The 21416-nt window shown below is 33.8% G+C and overlaps 2 protein-coding genes and 1 long non-coding RNA gene across 4 annotated transcripts; 1 reads left to right on the plus strand and 2 right to left on the minus strand.

Moving 5' to 3' along the window:
* Positions 1-7047: 7047 nt before the first annotated feature.
* Positions 7048-9982, minus strand: LOC108476525 (sterol 14-demethylase-like). Of its 2 annotated transcripts, none has more exons than XM_017778748.2 (3): positions 9600-9982; positions 8783-9267; positions 7048-8206 (listed from the first exon to the last, which is right to left on the minus strand). In XM_017778748.2, the coding sequence occupies exons 2-3, from the start codon at positions 9242-9244 to the stop codon at positions 7208-7210; spliced, it is 1461 nt and encodes a 486-aa protein (XP_017634237.1). In that variant the 5' UTR covers positions 9245-9267; positions 9600-9982; the 3' UTR covers positions 7048-7207. The 2 variants fall into 2 exon arrangements, with proteins under 2 accessions (XP_017634237.1, XP_017634236.1); XM_017778747.2 differs by having other exon boundaries at positions 8783-9281; positions 9600-9981.
* Positions 9983-17380: 7398 nt separating this feature from the next.
* On the plus strand, positions 17381-20515 carry LOC108479351 (protein NRT1/ PTR FAMILY 6.1). The gene is made up of 5 exons (XM_017781894.2): positions 17381-17828; positions 18106-18350; positions 18454-18671; positions 18755-19335; positions 19424-20515. The coding sequence occupies exons 2-5, from the start codon at positions 18119-18121 to the stop codon at positions 20295-20297; spliced, it is 1905 nt and encodes a 634-aa protein (XP_017637383.1). The 5' UTR covers positions 17381-17828; positions 18106-18118; the 3' UTR covers positions 20298-20515.
* Positions 19996-21300, minus strand: LOC128290251 (uncharacterized). Its single transcript, XR_008279926.1, has 2 exons — positions 21255-21300; positions 19996-20707 (listed from the first exon to the last, which is right to left on the minus strand). It is a non-coding gene; the product is annotated as an uncharacterized LOC128290251 (long non-coding RNA).
* Between the last annotated feature and the right edge of the window lie 116 nt (positions 21301-21416).

A 21416-nucleotide genomic window follows, 5' to 3' on the forward strand; every position in this document is an offset into this window, starting at 1 on the left:
TATAATGTTACATTTTAGTCACTTACGTTATCGTGTTGTAACATTTTAGCCACTGAGTCGTTAATTGTTGTTAACGGTGTAATGGTAAGCTGACGTGACATATTAAATCATCATTTCAAACAAAAATTTTAGGTTGAATTATACAATTGGTCCTCATATTTTTTTTTTGTTTTAAGCAATTTAATTTTTGTTTTATGATATTTTAACTTTCCTTTTTTTTCTATTCTTTTCTGCTTCTCTCTCTGTTTTCCTACCTTCTCCATTTCTTTTAAGGTATCAGGAAGTAGAAAGTCGTCAATGCCTATAGCCAAAACCCATAAACATATACCATATGCTAACTATCAAAACCCTCCACCACCACCCATCATCTTCATTTCATCCACTAACACATTCACCACTACCATGACATTATTCATGAAAAACCTAACAATATCATCTCCTCACCAAATAAACCCACGTTCATATCAATCAAAAATCTAAGTAAACAACAATTAATAAGCCCTAAAAATTCACAAAAATTCAAAGATTAAACTTGCAACAAAGAAAAAGAGTATAAAAAAAGAGATAAAAATGGAGAAAAATATAGGGGTTAGATTCAGGTCAAGGGGTTCGAGGTACTCCGACAACTTTTGTAACACCCCTTACCCATATTCAACACCAAAACAGGGTACGAGGCATTATCGAACTTAAACGTAAGCAAACACACAAAACTGAGACATAAATTTCCGTTTAAATTTAAAACTTTTCATATACATTCCAATCGTCCCTATAACGAGCCTACGAGGCCCAAAACATGTTTTGGTAGTGGTTCGGGACTAAACTGAGAACTTTGGAAAATTTTCACAACACTTAGAAAATTTTTCATCAAACAGGGGTCACACGCCCGTGTGGCTTGGGACACACCCGTGTCCAGACCCCGTGTAACTCTCTGTTTGTCATTCATGAACAAAATGAAGTTACACGGCCAAGGCACAACCTATGTGCTTAGACAGTGTGGTCGATTTAATTTTCCAAAATTTTTATAAAATAGGTGCAGACTTCACACGCTCAGGGCACACGCCCGTGCCTGAGGCCATGTCGTCCACACAGCTGAAACACATGCCTGTGTCTCTGCCTGTGTACTTGATACTGAGCATTCTGTTTTGCAACTATTATGGTGCAGGGGACACACGTCCGGATCACACGCCCATGAGGCAAGTCGTGTGTCACACGCGGCCTAGACACACACCCTTGTATCTACCCGTGTGGACAAAAATAAGGCTATTTACCAAGCTTTTTTGTCGCCCTTCCATGCACAACCTACACAACAACATATAATACCAATCCAAGTATATACATTCAACCCAATCAGCCATAAGCAAGGCATCCATACATCATTCACATACTATCATATATTACATACAACCATCACATGCTATTCAACTTAAACCATACAAACTTCCACATCCATGAGAGGCATCATCATATACATATACTTAAACCAATATTAGCCAATTTCAATGGCCATTTACAAAATGAATTATCAACCAACATAAGCCAACACATTTGGCCAAATCAATTATGACACATAACAAAAGAACAAGTCCCTATACATGCCGTAACTCAAAACATTAAAATCATTGGTACGCAAAATGTTAAGTTGATAGTGTGAATGGATCTCCGACAGTCTTCGATCCCCGAGCTGGCTTGGTAACACTATAAAAAAAAGGGAAAAGAAAGGGAGTAAGCTTTCAAGCTGATGGTCGTGAAACTAACTAAAAATTTGACTTAAGGCAAGCGCATCTATCGAACAATAGTATAGTTATGGTGAGACCGGAATATCGTATCTACGAGGACTAAGAGTACCAGTAGTTACTCTCTTTTTATTATCTAGCCTAAGAATTAAAAGGTGTTTTTAAACTAAACTAATTATCTAGTTAACTAAGACTACGACAAAGATGAAAGTTGGAAAATCCTTTAGAAAAACCAATGGAAAAGGCAATACCCAAGGAAGAATCCCCCTAGACTTCACTTATTACCTTTTACTTAGACGATTTATTCACTTGACTTATTTCGTGGAAATCCCTAATTTATGTTAATATCTCTCTTGAGACTAAGAACAACTGACTCTAGGTTGATTAATTGAAATCTCTTTCTAATTAAAACTCCTATTGTCGCATTAACTCGATCTATGGATTCCCTTATTAAATTTGACTCTAATCCGGTAGATTTATGTCGTCCTATCTCTAGGATTGCATTCAACTCTACTTAATTATGAATGATCTACTCTTAAACAGGGACTTTTGCTCCATTGAATAAGCACATCAAAAACCTGGATTAATATCCTGAATTATTAAAGCAAGAATTAAAACTCATATTTAAGAATAAGAACAAGTATTTATCATATAAATCAAAGCATAATAAGATTCGTCATAGAGTTCATCTCCCTTAAGTATTTGGGGAGTTTAGTTCATAATAATAATGGAAAACATCTCAAAGTTTGGAAAACAACAAAACATAAAGAAACCCAAGAACTTTTAGGAAATTGGATGGAAATCTTCAGTCTTGATGTAGATCCTGGTTCCGAGGTGATTCCGATGGCTATTCACGAGTATTTTCTGCCTCCAACTCTGTGTGTCCCCCTTAATCATCCTCTAGGGTGTTTATATAGGCTTTAAAATGCTTCAGAACCCTCAAAAGTGCCCTTTTCCGAGTAGAATTAGACTTGGGCTTGACAGGGACACGGTCGTGTGCCATGACCGTGTGCAAGTGCTTCAAACCGTGTGCAATTCTGACTTGGATTAATGTTGACACAGCCATGACACACGGGCGTGTGGTCTACCGGTGTGCCTCACACGGGCGTGTGGATTGCCTGTGTGAAAGTGCCTAGGCCATGTGAAACACTGTTTTAAGCCCAATTTATCCGTTTTTGGCCCGTTTCTTGGTCTTTTTACTATCCTAAGCTCTCCTGAGTATAAAACATGAAATTAAAGGATTAGGAGCATCAAATTCACTAAAAACAAGGAAAGATCATTCCTAAATATGCCAAGCATGGGGTAAAAATATGTATAGATTACGGTTTATCAAAAGCTTAGTAAGTTCCTATACAAATAATAAGCATCATAAACACACATTTATCATGCAATTAACATGAAGTGAATTAACATATATGTCATTATAAATCTCCTAGTCCAACTTGGCATAGATATTATTATAACCTTAGTATCATAACTTGCACAATCATAATCTTACTAGGGGATTCTTCACATATCTAGCTCATTAAGCATAAGTCTTACGTACATACCTGTACCACTTTGCAACATATCATGGTCTTTAGCAACATTAACATTTCCGTTACGGTTCCCGTTAAACCACTTGGAATACTAAATGATACTCAGGAAATCTCACATTCATAGTACCATACCCAGCTATGGTCTTACACGAAGTCTCATATCGATGTCATATCCCAGATATGGTCTTACACGTAATCTCAAATAACCCTAATGTCATGACATTTGTATCCTATCATTCCTAAGGTTCAGTCGGGATTTCTCTTATCGAACTTTGTCGATTACATCCAAGAAGTAAATCATAATTCATACAATATTAACACAATTAAAACATAAATAATAATGCATTATTTACATACGAACTTACCTCGATACAAAAATAGTGGAAATGGACCTAATCCTCAAAGACTTTGTTTTTTCCCCAATCTAGGTCCGAACCTTGTTTCTCTTTATCTATAATAGAAAATTTAACTCTTTTATTAACCACATTACTCAATTCAATCCAAAAATCACACTATGGAAAAATTATATTTTTGCCCCTAAACTTTATCATATTTACATTTTGGTCCCTAGGCTCGTAAAGTGAAATCTATTCGATTTCATCAAGACCCGAGCCTAGCCAAACACTATACATGCTTATAACATCCCACATTTTTCATTAAATTATACTATTACAAACATTTTGAAATCTTTTTACAAATAGGTCCTTTTGACATTTTCATCAAAAATCACCTAGTAAAAGTTGTTTATCTAACATTAAACTTGCAAAATCTACCATTAGACATCAAAATGCACAAATATCTAACATGGTTCAAACCCTATACCTTAATCATAGCTCAAATTAATGGTAGAAATAGCTAGATCGGATGATAACGACTTCAAAAATGTAAAGAACATTAAAAACGAGGCTAGGATGAACTTACAATCAAGCTTGGAAGTTGAACAAACCCTAGCTATGGTGACCTTCTAATTTTCGGCACATGGAGAAGATGGACAAAAATTTGGCTTTGTTTTCTCTTTTTATTCATTTATTTACCAAATGACTAAAATGCCCTTAATGCATAACTTTGAAATTTCATCTATTCATGTTCATTTTTGTCCACTAACTTATAGAATGGTCTAATACCAAATAAGGATCCCTAATTTAAAATCTCATAACAATTAGACACCTCTAGCATGTAGAACTCAACTTTTGCACTCTTTGCAATTTAGTCTTTTTTGCTAAATTGAGTGCTCAAACGTCAAAATTTTCGAACGAGAATTTCACGAAATCATTCCGTAAAACTGTAGACCATGAAAATGTAATAAAAACAATTTTTTTTACGTCGGATTCGTGGTCCCGAAACCACTGTTCCAACTAAGCCCAAAATCAAGCTGTTACAACTTTCTTGTCGATCTTAACAGTTAGGAAGGAGGTATTAGTGAGGAGGAGCATATATCAGAAAATCGAGTCGATCTAATGACCAATGATGGAGACAGGGGTGTAGCTGGCCCCAACCCCCCTAAAATGGAAAAATTCTATTTAAGCCTTTTAAAATTTTTAAAATTTTAAATCAGTAAAGGTAAAATTGCACTTTGCCCCCAAAAATGATAAAAATTTGATTTAATCCTTAAAAATTATAAATATATAGACTATTAAAATGGTGAAATTGCATTTTTGCTATCGTAAAAATTACAATTTAATTTTGGTCCCTCCTAAAAAACATTCTGGCTTCGCCCCTGGATGGAGATTCAATCTTGGGTTGTCTAGAAGTTAGGGATTTTTTTAGATGTTTTCGAAATGAGGTCATGATAGTGGCGAAGGCGTTAGTGGATGAAATGAAAATGATGGGTGATGGTAGAGGGTTTTGATAGTTAGCATATGGTATGTGTTTATGGGTTTTGGTTATAGGCAATGATGGCTTTCGACTTCCTGCTTCTTTCTTCATTGCCAATTTGACTTCCTAATACGTTAAAAGAAATAGAGAAGGTAGGAAAACAAAGAGAAAAGTAGAAAAGAATGGAAAACAAAAAAAAATTAAATTGCTCAAAACGAAAAAATATGGGGATCAATTGTATAATTTAACCTAAATTTTTTGTTTGAAATGATGATTTAACGTGCCATGTTAGCTTATGATTACACCATTAACGACAAGTAATGACTCAGTGACTAAAATGTTACAACACGATAATGTAAGTGACTAAAACGTAACATTTCAAATATAAGTGACTAAAATGTAATTTGAGGTAAAAAAAAGTGATCATGAATATAGTTTACCCTTTTATGATTTCACTCCAATTAGTTGGACATAGAAAAAGTTATAATTGCATGACCTTCAAGCAAAGTTGAATATCGTGCTCTTGTGACTATTTCTGAAGCTCTTTGGTTCAAACATCTTTTCAAATAGCTTTAGATACCATTTGAATCCACTTATAATATCCTGTGACAATTTGAGTGCCACCCTATTTTGTCGACATCCTGTGTTGCATATTAAGATGAAGCATTTAGAAGTTGATGTTTACTTTTTTAACTGCTATGTAGAACTTGAAGTTCTTCATATCCATGCCACTGATCAAGTTGTCGATATGCCCACCAAAGCTCCTAAAGCAACCTTTCACCGTATCTATTAAGTCTTTTAGTTATTGGATAAATTTTATTTTGAATTAGCCTTTAAGCTTTATTTTGAATTTGCTTTATAATTTTTAGAATTCTTTTGTTGGGAATCTTTAGATTTTATTAGTTTTTATTGTGTATAAATATTAAAGCTAACTTATAACCAATTATTCATCATATTCATACTGATATTATTTTGGACCATTTCAACTATTTTTTAACAAGAAAGTACTATTTTGGTACATAAAAGTGGACGATGACATTACATTTTTCCAATACCATGCAGAGGGAGAAAACAGAATCAAAATCAAAATTAAGAATTAAAGTAAAAATAAAATCCCTCTCTTTGTCTTATATTTTTTCCTCTTTTCTTTTATGGAGCCGGAACTTGCGCATGATTTCTATCTTGCCTCTTTTCACCGATGGAATTACGTGCCTTCCTCGATCACACGTGTTTTTGGTGACATCCATTTTTATTTGCCTATGTTCCTCGTCAATTTGATCTGTTTCTCGTTTGTTATTTCTTGGAGCAGTGGTATTATGGTTACGCCTTTTTTCAGCTGTTTTATTAGCCTTTGAAATGAATCCCTCTTTTGAGAAAATTCAAATTCGAAGTTCACGTTAAGTTTAAACATTATTATCCAAATTTGAATTAATTAAATAATTAAAATTTAAACTTGCTAAATATATACATTTAAAATTAGTAAATATAAAAGTATTTTTAAATACCAATCAAACAGATAATAGTTTTAAAATAAAAATAAATCCTTTATTTATAAAATTGATTTGAATACTAAATTTTAAAAGTTAAAATACAACCGTAAAAGATAAATAAAATATATATTTCTAATTATCCCATCAACTTCGTAAGTGATTAAAAATTTAATATTTCATAAAATATAAAACATAATCCAAGAGAAAGAAAAGTAACTATTTTACCCAATCAGCTATTCAAGTGAAAGAGAGATTCCCAATCACAATCAAGATAATATGAAAATCCCAATTTTGTGAGTAAGGATTCGGGATCCTAGAGAAGACATCATTATTCGCTTAGCTTGGAATGCATACATAACATTGGACATACTTTGGCAGGCATTAAATGATAACTTAAGTTTAATCATAAAATCCAATTTATCCCACATTATGATATGTTTTCTGTTTAATTACTCGGCTGCAAAAGGGAAATTTTTGCTCATGAACAAATCATGAATATTATATTAACTAGAAAATAAAATCCAGAGAATGCTCACAAATAAAATCAAAAGTTCCAAAACAGATCAAAATAGGCCAACATTTTAAAAAAGATAAATTAAAACTGCTAACGATCCCAGGTACATTATGTTTGCTATTCAACAGAAAGCTGTCGCCGCTTGTAACGAACCATCACCTTCCCTTTCACGCCAACCACCATAGCATTCCAGTCAATCTCAGGGAAAGGTGACACAAGCTCAAACTCGAAGTTCCTCAACAAATGGCTCCATATAGCCTTTATCTGAAGGTAAGCAAACGGTTCACCTAGGCAACCATGCCTGCCGCCTCCAAAGGAAATATACGAGAAAGCCCCTGCTGCCTTGTCTTCTTCCCTCCCAACACTGAATCTATCAGGATCATATGTGTCTGGATCCTTGTAAATATAAGGAAGCCTGTTTGCAAATGCTGGTGATGTTGCAACTATGTGACCCTTCGGGATGTCATACTCTTTCCCGTCTCGTGTTTTTACACTAAAATCACTGTGTGAGCTGCGCAGAAGTATAATCAGTGGAGGGTGAAGTCTCAGGGCTTCCTTAATGCACCGGTACAAGGTGTCCATCTCAGATAAAACATCATGATCAACATTGCTTCCATGCTTTCGCATTAGTTTTTTCTGCTCCTCCACCACTGCTGATAGGAACTCCTTATGACGAAGGAGATAGGCACCTGTCCAAGTTGAAGTAATGGAACTGGTATGCTGCCCGGCAAAGAGCGCAGCAATGAGCAAGCCAGTTATTTCAGTCTCTGTAGTTGGACGACCATCTTTGTACTTAGAGTCAATGAAGTATTGCAACATATCATTCTCGTACTTGCCAGCATTTTTACGAGAGGAAATGATATTTGCAAAGATTTCTGCAAGCTTCTTTCGAGCTTGATCACGACGGCGATGAGCAGGGATGGGCAGGTAAGGGAAGATAACACTGATAGGGAGCATGCCGTTATCAAGATCATGAAAGAGTGCAGACACATCATCGAAAAGCTTATCACGTACTTCTCGACCCAAAAGACACCTGCTAGCCGTTAAGATAATCAGATGCTCCAACTCATATTTGAGGTCCACCTCACCACTATCCCCCCATTTAGAGAAGTAGTCCTGCGCAATTCCATAATGAAGTTACACCATTGAACATATGTAACATGGAACCATTTATTCGGTAACAGAACATATCTCTTCAAATGTAGCAAGTGTTTATTATGCTTTATTCCTTTTTGTTCACAGGAGTAAACCAAGGAGTAGACTTTAAGCATGTTAAGCACAACAAATCATCAAGTAATAACGACCCTTCACACTCATCAAGGAAACAGTAGGAAACATAGATTTTATGCACGAATCACAAGAACACGAAATATGACATTGATTTTAAAGAAAGCAATATCAATGTTCAAAATAACTTTATAAGCATGTGCAGCTTGTATTTCACATAATCCACATTCCACAATGAAACAAACAAACCAATTTTACTTAACTGGATTCGTTTATCACCCACCAAACTACAATTTACTCGAAAACATAAATGCAAACTCCATGTCAGGTAAAACTTCATTTTCCCTAGTCAGATACTATGGAATTGTTGTCGCTTCTTTATGAGGGGTCAGATACGGGATCATCCAATAATGCACAATATATAAACAAGCACAACACGAACCAAATTCATAGCAAACTACTCACCTCAGCTTCAGTAACCATCTGATCTACATAACCCTTAAGTTTATTAACTCGAAGGGCCTCCGTAAAGAACCGGAACTGCTCTTGCCTTATTGAGTAATCCACATCAAACACCACACCAGGGCCGAAAGTCGGCACATTGAACTGATAAACTTCCTGTTGGCTGAGGTCTGATTCTGAAGCCTTAAAGAAGTGTGCTGAAACCTCAGGTCCGATCAAGAAAGTTATCTTCTTGTTAAACATGTTCAACGTGAAAACACTGCCGAGCTTTGGGTACTCCTCCCGGATCATCACGATGGGCCCTTTCATGAATCGAAGGAGCCCACCAATTACAGGCCAGCTTTTGATTACTGGCGGCACCTGCCTCTTAGATCTGGGCATTATGAGGAACGATATGAGTTTGGCCACTACTAGAGTGGCAACTATGAGAATACCCATGTTCAAAAACTTGTCGTCTGCTTCCATGGTGCCTCGGATTTGATAATTTCCTATCAGTAATCAGCTGAAAATCAAATAAAAGTAATAATTGTAAAACTTAAATATAAAAATTAAGCTAAGGAGAAGAATCTTTAATCAATACTGTTAGTCAAACGTTTGACTAACATGAGTCACTGAAAAAGAAAAGCAAAAGCCTAAATCGTTGTAGCAATCTTTCGTTATATAAAATTATTTTTTGCAGGAAAATCAACAAGAATGTGACGGAGAATCCAATGAAAGTTAACCAAAATGTAAGAAAATAAACCTTACAAATAATGTAGGAACCCAAGAAATTAAAGATAAAAAACGAAGAGATTAAAGCTAAAAAATGAAGATTAAGTACCTAATTTGAGATTCAGAATGCAGGAGATCGGCAAAGAAAAAGGAACAGAAAGAGAGAGTCACGTAGATTAAAGAGAAAAGTAACAAACTGGGAGAATCATTTTTCTTCTCTGAATTTCTCAGCACCGAGAAAAATGGTTAGACAAAGTTGGTTTTAGTGAGGGATTAGTGGAAGTAAGGAGTGTTTATATAATCGAACCGAGCCGTGATTTGTCCGGAGCCGGTTTGGGAGGCCGAGTTGCATGGGCGCTCGTTGATTCTGGTAAAACCTGTGGGTCACCAAAGCCAAAGGGGCAGTTTTGACGTTGACGTGGGGTCTTATAATTGGACGAGAGGACTTTGGTTGCAAAATTTATAATCCTTGCTGTTTTGTTTGGTTGCATACGATAACACGTGAGAAGTCGGGAGGAAAGAAATTTGATACATAATTAAGGGCAAAGGAACAAATTTAGGGTAAGTGGGAGGTGTCAGACCCAAATTAGAAAACTCAAGATCCCAATATCAAATCAACCAACTTGATTCATCCCAATTAATTAAATCCAAATTCATCCTAACAATCAAGATTTTAGTTTCTGGAAGACAGACATCTCTCGTTTCCGTTAATTGTATCAATTAAATCGAAAATTAATTAATATATTTATTTAGATTTAGAAATTTAACCAAATTTTGTGTAAATTTTTTATAAATTTTAAATAATTTATTTAATTGATACATGATGATATAACTGATTCGATTATTGATCTAATTTTTAAAACCATGTTTTGCAACTCCTGGGTAGTCTTTTATTTCCTTATTGGTGCTCAACTTCCTCCTTTCATCAGTCTTTGAGCTTTTGTTTTTTAAAGTAGCTTTTTTGCTCAATGGCCCAGCATTTAAATTTCGCCTGCATCGTGTCTCATTCTCCTTGTCTTGCGCCTTTATTGATTTAGTCCACCATCCTCTAATGTTGTCACACGCCAGCCCCTTTTCAGCTTTCGTCCGACACCTGGAGTCCAAACACATCCCCACTCCGTCTTGTCGCTTTTAGTCTCAGTCACCAGATTGCTTGGATCTCTGATCGGAGATCTCTAGATGTTGCATTTAAGCCTTAACCTTAAAAGTTTTGATTGTTACCATGGTTGTTGACTCCATATCAATGATGTTATAGACCAATAGACTGATCCAGAGAGTAACTAAAAACCATTTGGACTGTTTTTGGGAAATTTGGGTTTGTATTGCCTGGACCAAGCTGAAAAATAAAAAGCCCAACCAACTCAAAACCATAAAGCCCAAAACATTTGTAATTTTCGGCCCAAAAGGAAAAAAAATGGTAATTAAAAGAGCAAAGGAAAAAATAAAAAATAAAACACTACTCCCTAGGCACCCACGCCACTCACTAGTCAATCCCTCCTAGGCTTAAGTTAGATGGGGTGTGTTTACCTCCGGGGAGGTTAAAAACAGCGATGGCAGTGAGATTAGTTACTGTAGCGGTAATATTGGATACTGTAGCGGTGAGATTAGAAACAATGATGGAGTGTGTGTTTGGATTCAAACGCAGTTGTAGCGGTGAGGTGAAAATAAAAATGACTATTAAGGACACCATATTAGAATTAATATATAATAGAAGTTTTTAAATTATTTTACTTATATAAAATTATTAAAATATGTGAATTTATAAATTTATTTAATAAAATATTAAAATTTATCTTCCAACATTTTATTATAAATATTTTAATGAATTTGGCAGAGGTATTTCTTCCCCGTTATCAGCAGAACTTGGCTGCCAAATCTGAAAAAAAAAATAAGATTGATAAAGAAACTTTCAAGGATAAAAAGGTAAATTAATAAATAAAAGTAATACCTCTGCTGTAATAGCCTAAATTTTCAGTGTTGTCGGAACAGTGATTCGAGATCACTAAATTGAAAAATGAGTAGAAAAATATTAATAATTTAGTGAATATAAGTTAAATGTGAAGTTAGAAAAATTTTTGAAATAGCGAATAGTGTACTAGAAATAAATATTAAAAAAAATTTAGAATCGAAAATGAGGTATCGAGAGTTTGAAAATTTTTAAAACGAGCCATAAATATTTTTATAAATATTTATGGAGTGTTAATAAGTTAGTATTAAAGTTTTGTCAACAAATTTTAAAGTTTCGATGGTTAATTGAATAAAAAGGACTAAATTGTAACAAATGTAAATTTATGAAGAATGATTAAATAGCTTAAATGATAAAAGAAAGAGAGTTTAAAAGGCAAATAGACTCAAGGTCTATTTGGGCTGGACGGCAAGGGGTTTAAAATCAGCAGGAAAATTGATGAATTAAGGGAAAAATTAGAATATTGCAAAATTAACTAAATAAAGCTAGGACTAAATAGGAAATATCTAGATTTCTCTTCATTTCTCTTCAATTCCAGCAGCTAAAAACGCCATAGGAGGGTTCTATAAGCTATTATTTCATAATTTTTGCACCAAGTGAGTTAATCCTTGCCTTTTTCTTGTAATTTTTGTGTTTCTAAGACTTTCACAACTAGGTCCTACTATTAAATTCCTTAGTTTTTTATTTCATGGATGAAATTGAAAGTCACCATGGTTGAGTGATGTAATTTTATGATGAAATAGAATGAAATTAAAGCATTAATTTGTTTATGAGATGATTCTATTAGGTAATTTCAATAGAAATTGATTTTTAGGACCTAATTGTGAAAATGTTTGGAATTAAAGTCTATTTCTGAAATTTTGATTCCTAAAGGTTGTAAACTAGTTAAAGGTGATAGAATAAAGTGCTAATTGAGAAACATCAGCTCCATTGAGAGGCTAATTGAGTAGGGACGAAATTGTCATTTATTAAAAGCTTAGGGGAAAAATAGTAATAAACAACTTGCACTAAAACAGTTTGGACAGCAGCAGTAAACTAACTTTTAAAAATCACCATAAATTGATTAGAAGATGAACAAAATATGAAATTAAATCTTATTGAGTCTAGTTTCTCATAGAAGAAACGGTGTAAGCAAATGATTTGTAAATTATGAGATATAATTAATTTTGTGAGACAAGATCAGAATGAATTCGAGTTCCCCTGTTTTGACTTTGAAAAATCATAAAAAATTTAATAAAAATAATTAGGGACTTAAGTTTATATGTACAGAATTCTTACTGAGTCTATTTTCAAAAGGAACAAACGGGAATATCATCCGAATTCTTTATGAAGAGATAATTAATTTTTAGTGAAGAAAGGTTAGAACTTTCAGACAGCAGAACAGGGGTGACTTTAAAGAATAAACTGTAATTATTGGCTAAACCAAAAATTCTGAAAATTTTATGATAAGAAGATATGTGAGTCTAGTTTCAGTGAAAATTAGAGGATCCTAATTTGGAGTTCTGTAGCTCAAGATAAAAATAATTTAGTGACTATGACATGGATGGACAGCATTGAATATACATAGGTAAATAGTAAAATTGCAGATAATGTTACTTGTAAGCGAGTTATAAACATTAAGGATGTGAAATAGAATGAATGTGAAGTCAATACTGATAAGTGAAAATTTTATATTATAGATCAAGAAATTGAGGATAAACGAGGAAAAGAGAAAAATTCGGAATAGTTTAAGAAATCTCTACAACTACGGCAAATTGTTCCGGGTAAGTTCGTACGGTTAAATTATTAAATTTCAATGTTATTTTATGAATGGTGATTAATGTTTATGTATGTTAATTGTTGAAAATAATTAAATCATGTACAAAAGTTACAAAATTGAACTGAGTAATTTAGAGGAACGGAACGCAGGAAATGAGTACGATCGTTCGGTGAAAAAGATGAATTGACAGTAAATTACCCAAGTAAACCGAGATTCAGCATTTGTTGCGAACTCTCGTGTTTGCTTTCTGTTTAGCTCTTACGAGCTCCCATTAACTCATATGAGTTTCAGTTAACCCTTTTGGGGTTTCAGTTCAGCTCTGATGAGATTCAATTAGCCTTCGGGCTTCCGTTTAGCACTTATGTGCTTCAGTTAGCCTTCGGGCTTCACTTTAGCACTTTTGTGCTTCAGTTAGCCTTCGGGCTTCCGTTTAGCACTTTTTTGCTTCAATTAGATTTCAGGTATTAGATCACGATGTTCTCAAATCCGTAAGTCGTTCCTTTTGACAAGTCAGTAAGTCGTAATTGTAACGTGTGGAAAAAGAAATGTAAATAATGTTATCATTATTTTTTAGCTCAATTAAGTAAATTATTTTTAAAATGAGATTATGATTTACAGGATGAAAGTAACTTACTTGAAATGTCCATATGATTTGAATTTTTGAAACTAATATTGGTAAGGTTTATGGTTTAAGCCGACGAACTTACTAAGATATAGTTAGCTTACCTGTAATGTTTATTTCTCTTTGTAGATTAACGGGAGGGTCAGAGGATCGGATCATCACGCTCAAGTCACACTATCTCGATTTTCCTGTAGATTTTGTTATAAATACTTTAAATGGTTTATATGGCATGTATAGGAGCTGATGTGACTATGTTTTGTATCAACTCATGAATATATTAGTTAAGTTAAAATAAGTTGATATATGATATGAATGGAAATTAATTAAGATGTTTAAATACTACTTGAAAGTATGAATGGATATAATGTTAGATAAAATAAGGATTAGTGATATTGTTATAAGACGAATATGATTTGGATGAAGATTGTATTTGTTGAGTTGTTGTTGTGTTGAGTTAGTTGCAAATTTGAAATTGCAGGGAAGGTTAGATGTTTCTAAAGGGGTTATATTGAATTTTTTTTTAAAAAAATAATTATTATTATATTACGAAAAATTTTCGGAGTACTTGAATAAGTCCCTATTCATTTATAATACATGATTTAGGCCTCGAGGGTTCATAAAAGAGACAGAATGATTTAATTTTAATATATTTGTTGTTTATTCATAAAATTGTTTGTAAATTAACCAATATGTTCGGTAACACCTCGTAACCCTATTCCGGTGACGGTTTGGGATTAGGGGGTGTTACATCTGCTGCACCAGTGAACTTACTGTTGCTTTTAACTCTAGTTGGTTTTTGGGATATCAGTGTGGTGAAAATTGATTTTGGTTGCAGTGAAATGCTCAACCAAACAGGTTGCCAGTGAGGTTGGTAGCCCAACTGCACCTCATTGGGGTTAAACAGTGAACCAAAGGTAGCCCTAGTCTCCCTTTATTTTGACGTTATGTATTTGATTAAAAATTCACAATGTGATCAATAATCATAAAATTAAATCACATAATGAAATTTTAAAGTGGTTAATAATATTTTAACTTTTAATAACAACTTATTTTATCATTGCATAAATTAAATCAAGAATTTGCAATAACAATTTGTGTTGATTTAAATTACCTAATAATATTTTAAAATTGTTGCTAATATTATTACATTTAACAATTTTTTTTCTTTATGTATAAAATTTAAAATTTACAACCATAAATTTTGTTACTATTAATACCCTAAAATATTAAATTAGATCATTGCTTATACTATAACATTTAACAATTTATTTTACCATTATGTATAAAATTTAAATTTCATAACAATAGCGGATAGAGTTTTAACTTGATTGGTATCGTCATTATTACTAATGCAAGAGAATGTGGGTTCGAGTGCGCCGAAGTGTATGATCCTCCCATTTAAGAGTTAGGAATGGACTATGAGTAATTTTAAATATTGTATAAAAAAGAGCAAATATGATAAGAATTTATAATGAGATTAATATCACAACAACAAATGTTGATGATGCTATTAATACCTTATAACTTCAACAACAATATCTAAAAATTGGAATTAAAATGAAATATACATATACATAAAAGGAACAACAAAAATTCGTGCAATTTGATTGAACCCTAAACCCCAAAGAGGGTCCAATAGCAACATATCACTGTCTTGCTGCATTATCAAGTCAAAATTAATGGCACAATTCATCGTCCGAATAGTATATATAATATTTTATTTCTCACAATTGAAAAGAAATAGTTATAAAATTTTGTTTTAATTAATTGAGCGGATTGATGTTAAGCCAACTAAGCTAAATGGATTAGAATATGAGATTAATGAATTAAGTAAATTTATTTATTTTTAATCCAACCTATCGAGTCGACCCTAATTACATTTTGTTGAAAATCTATTTGCATCGCTAAAGCTTATGGGCTTTGCGGAAGCCGTTAAACAATCCAACATCAGCACCCATAATCCAAAAAAGCTTCATTGCTTCTTGGAAAAGCCCGTCTTTGCTGAACCCATCAAAGATGGAATATCTCATTACCATCTTCTGCCTAATTATGTATATTGAAATTATATTGTTTCAAAACATAAATGTATTATATTTTAATTTTATTAGCAAACTATATTATATTCAGTAGGTCTAGATAAGATTTAAAAATTAATTTTAATATTTATTTTTTCTAAATACAAAACTAATTAATTTAAATATATTTTTAAAAACATTATTTTGTATGATGATAGGTGGTAATTTTCTTAAGAATTTAATTATTGAAAGATTGGTTCTCTGTTTGATATACTAAAAAGTATTTTTTTTCATGAACGTAACTTTCATTTCAGAATTGCTTTCCTTGTATATAAAAATGTTATTCCTTTGAATAATCGTTAAAAATTAAAATTACCTTTTGAAACAAAATTATTATTTTTCTTCATTATTTTTGTAAAATATTTTTTCAAACTACATATCATAAAGTTCATTTAATTTTAAATTTATTTTAACAACTACTGAATTAAATTTTAATTTTATTCTAATTTACATATTTATTAAATATTTAAAACTTATATTAAATTCATATATCAATTTATTTTTATTAATTTAAAACTAAATAGGTTATATTACGTGTTTATTAACAATAAACTAACTTTTTCTAGAAAAAGGAAAATGTTAAAACTAAAAGTGTATTTGATCAATAATTTTGAAATTTAACATCATATTCTCAATAAAGTATTTAGTGTACCCAACATAATCTTTTTAGAATTGTAATAACACCTTATCATGTACATCAAACTCTATAATGTTGTAAGTATTCACATTCGCATTCAATTAGAATCTTATATGGAACTACCAAACACTTAAATAACATCTTTTGAAAAAAAAATTAAGGCGAGTTATAAAATACATTGAAAAGGATAAATTATTACTTATTTTGTCAAATTCTACTATTAATTCATATATTTTTCTATTTTCAAGTTTTAAAATTTTAATCTTGATTTAAAAATAGTTGTTAAATTTTATTATTTTTAAAATTATATGCTGAAAGTGTACTATTATATTGTAATGTCATGTAAACTTAATATTTTTACATGATACTCATAAAATATAATGTTATTTTATTGATAGAATTAATGGATTTTAAAATTTTAAAATAATTAAATTAAGGAAACTGATCTAATAGATTTATCTAATCAAAATTAAAATTTTGATATTGGAAAAGTAAATAATGACTTACACGTAATTTTAATGCCTTATCAAGCACATACATAGTTATTATGTTCCGCCTTTTAGAATTATGATAAAGACAATTTAACCTTTTCATTATGGTCTGCTAGTACCTTTTACGACTCTGCATGATATCACAAAAACAAGACGTTGACAAGAACCCTAAAAAAGCGGAGCCAAAAAGTACCATATCTTCCAACATTAAGGCCTCCAAAAGGGTCGACTTGATTTGCTTGCACCTATATTTCACACTTTCGTTTAAATCAAAACTTAAAAGCCACCATTTTCATGTTGCTACTAAAGCAGTAGCCAGAGAAAGCGAGAGAGCTATAGGTAGAGTTTTAGGCCTTGAATTTGAAGATACAAAGGCCACCATTTTCGTGTTGGTACTTCAAAACATGGAGTAGATGTCCAAGTACAAATCTTACGTTTGTAGCCATTAATGCCGCTTCACAGCTAACACTGTCTATTGCTATTGGTTTCTACTTTTCTCATTCCAATTATGACTCTTTAACCATTTTCTGATTGGTCCTTGTGGACGGTTGGACCTCCCTTTATTATGGTGTGTGAGAGTGTTCTCATTTCATTCAATAAGTATTTGAATAGGTTGTGATTACTAACTGCCCCCCAAGAACATGAATTCTCTTCTCTCTCACCTTTAAGCTTCCATAACTTGCACGGTTATCAACTTATGATATTAAGGAAGCACTGCTTGCTCTACAATCTCAGTGATGTGAGAGTACAGTTAGTGAATTTAACACTGCAAGTTCCTTAGTATTGAGGTAAGTAGCCTGTTCATGTTTCCCTTTCTCACTGGTCATTCAATTAAAGTGATCACTCATGGAACTCAGAAATCATGCATTTCACATTCTTGTTCAACATTAATTGGTATGCTCGGTACTGGCCGTCAGGTTTGAAAATTTTCTAATCCAATGATTTGACACAAGGTTGCTCCCACTTTTACCACAACTATTAGAAGCTTAGCTTTCTACCCTAGCATGTTTGTGGCAGTAAGCTTGAAAAATCCATTGATAGGAGGGTTTTTAAATTTATTTTCAGGGAGAAAAGAGATATGGGTAGCAGAGAAATCAAATCGCCTGAAGATATGCTTGAGACACCAGCTAGTTTGGAAGTGGATGGAAGGTCCAGGAAGAAACTGGGGGTGTTTTTTATCGAGTCTGATAATAGACGAACAGCTTTTGGGCGTGGTTATACTGGGGGCACAACGCCTGTTGATATCCATGGGAAGCCTATTGCAGATCTTTCAAAGACTGGGGGATGGATTGCCGCCTTATTTATTTTTGGTAAAATAACACAGTTTCTTCTACCTTAGGTTACAATCTATACAGTTCCTGTTGTACTTTGCACGTGTGGGATTTGTGAAAATTAAACTCTTTATCCTTCCAGGAAATGAGATGGCCGAACGAATGGCTTATTTTGGCCTATCGGTGAACATGGTGGCCTTTATGTTCTATGTTATGCATAGACCCTTTTCAAGTTCTTCAAATGCAGTTAACAATTTCCTGGGGATATCTCAAGCATCCTCTGTCCTTGGTGGTTTTCTAGCCGATGCTTATCTCGGTCGATATTGGACAATAGCCATTTTCACTACTATTTATCTTGCGGTGAGATATCCCTTATTTATAGAACCCTTTGTTAAGTAATTTGGTATTTTCCTTTCCTCACTTGTCAACCTTGATTCCTACAGGGTTTGATAGGGATAACTTTATGTGCATCCATGAAAATTTTTGTGCCAAATCAAGATCAATGCGATCAACTGTCCCTGCTTTTGGGTAGTTGCGAGCCTGCAAAACCATGGCAGATGCTTTACCTCTATGTTGTCCTTTATATAACTGCTTTCGGAGCCGCGGGTATAAGACCCTGCGTCTCGTCTTTTGGGGCTGATCAGTTTGATGAAAGAAGTAAAGATTACAAGACCCTCCTGGATAGGTTTTTCAACTTCTTTTACCTCTGTGTTACTATTGGGGCAATTGTGGCATTCACTCTGGTAGTCTACATCCAGATAGAGCGTGGATGGGGAGCTGCCTTCGGTTCATTAGCTATAGCTATGGGAGTGTCCAACATGTTGTTCTTTGCTGGTACTCCTTTATACAGGCATAGGTTGCCTGGAGGCAGCCCCCTAACCCGAGTTGCTCAGGTCCTCGTTGCTGCCTTCAAGAAACGACATGTCCCTTTTACTAGAAGCGAGTTAGTAGGCCTCTACGAGCTCCCTGGAAGACATTCTGCTATAAAGGGCAGTGGAAAGATACCTCATACTGACGATTTCAGGTATAGGCTGCTCTCGTTCCATTTCTCAATTGCAGATCAAATTGATTTATTTGTTACATCTGATTTCCAATTGTTTTTGGTGTTGCAGATGCTTGGATAAGGCAGCACTCCAATTGAAGGAAGACGGGGGCAATCCAAGTCCCTGGAGGCTCTGCACAGTGACTCAAGTAGAGGAAGTCAAGATACTCGTTAAAATTATTCCAATACCAGCTTGCACGATTATGCTGAATGTTATCTTAACAGAATTTATAACTCTCTCAATACAGCAGGCATACACCTTGAATACTCACATTGGTAAACTCAAACTCCCAGTAACATGCATGCCTGTATTTCCCGGCCTCAGCATATTTCTTGTACTGTGTCTCTATTACTCCGTATTCGTTCCTGTATCACGACGCATCACCGGTCATCCACACGGTGCTTCTCAGCTTCAGAGAGTAGGCATTGGTCTGTTTATTTCCATCTTATCTGTAGCCTGGGGTGGGGTTTTCGAAAGGTTTCGAAGAGGCTACGCTATAAAACACGGGTACAAGTTTAGTTTCCTAACTCCCATGCCCGATCTAAGTGCATACTGGTTGTTGATCCAGTATTGCCTAATTGGTATAGCTGAAGTGTTTTCCATAGTGGGGCTATTGGAGTTTCTATACGAGGAAGCTCCGGATGCAATGAAGAGTATAGGCTCTGCATATGCTGCTATAGCTGGTGGCTTGGGTTGTTTCGCTGCCAGTATAATCAACAGTATCGTCAAATCGGTTACAAGGAACCCAGAGAATAAGCAGCAGTCTTGGCTATCTCAGAATATAAACAATGCGAAATTCGATTATTTTTACTGGCTGCTTACAGTTCTTTCTATAATCAATTTCTGCATTTTTCTGTATTCAGCACATAGGTACAAGTACAGGACAGAGCAGACATTTGAGGCGTGGGAAACCAAACAAAACATCCTGGCTGAGGATAGCTAAATAAGTATCTAAAATTTATATTTCTTTTTTTGGGTTTGTAATGGAGCAAATGCTCTAAAATACGAGTTCCACAAGTTTCTGGTCCATGTCAATTACTGTTTCCTTTATTTATTCATTATTGTTATTATTTGCTCCTCATACCCGTTATGTTACTGCGTGAATAAGCTGCTACTGTTATATAATAATAATAACAAATAATAAAAGTCTTCTTTTTAACATACTAGATTTCTTAATACTAATAGAGGCATCGGCTTATGCTTATGCTTATCTTCAATCTCACTAAGGTCGGTTGTCGGTTGGTTGCATGGGGCTTTCAGGGGTTTGTGCCCACCGCCAGCTGTGCGGACTGCGTTCTTCAACTGCTACAGGCTAAGGCTGATGGCTCATGCTCCCTGTGTGCTTTAAAGAGCCTATGTTAACAATGATGGTACAAATAATTTAAATGAAGTTGCTCCATATATGACCCTACCATGGCCTCTCTCTTCTTGTGTTCATTAATAGATAACTGGTTTGTCCACTATGTTAATGTTGGGTCCTATGTTATAAAGAGAGCGCTGACAGATGGTGGTTGGATGTTAGACCTCAATTAGTATTCAGATTGAAGACGTTAATTATTATTTTTAGAGAGAGATTAATTTATTTTTATTAGAAGTATATTTATCCTAATAAGTCTTTTATTTAAATAAATAAACTTACAGAACTTATAGCTAAGAGGCTAATTGTCAACAATAAAACTAAGTGAATTTATTCCAATATTTCAAAGCTCTAAGATTCTCTTATTGAATCTAAAGTTTGGAATTCCTTTTGATAAGTTCCTCTTGTTCATATCTAATTGAATCCAGTGGTTCAAGTGATTCATGCACACTGAATCCAGCCCTAGAGTGTTTAAACTCCGAACTGTTTTTGGAATTCAGTAAGTTAAAGCACAAAAGATTTAAGAAGACACGGTGCCCATACCATCGACATGGTTCACTCTGGCATGGAAGGAAAGATCAGCTCCTGCAACTGTGATGTTGGTATAATAATAACCTATAATTCAGACATTTAGAATTTACAAGAATAATGGCTTACTGCAATGGAATGATTAGTCTTGTAACTTATCTTAAAAGCATAGTGTTT

This window comes from Gossypium arboreum, chromosome 3 (genome assembly GCF_025698485.1).
Source record: "Gossypium arboreum isolate Shixiya-1 chromosome 3, ASM2569848v2, whole genome shotgun sequence".
NCBI lineage: Eukaryota > Viridiplantae > Streptophyta > Magnoliopsida > Malvales > Malvaceae > Gossypium > Gossypium arboreum.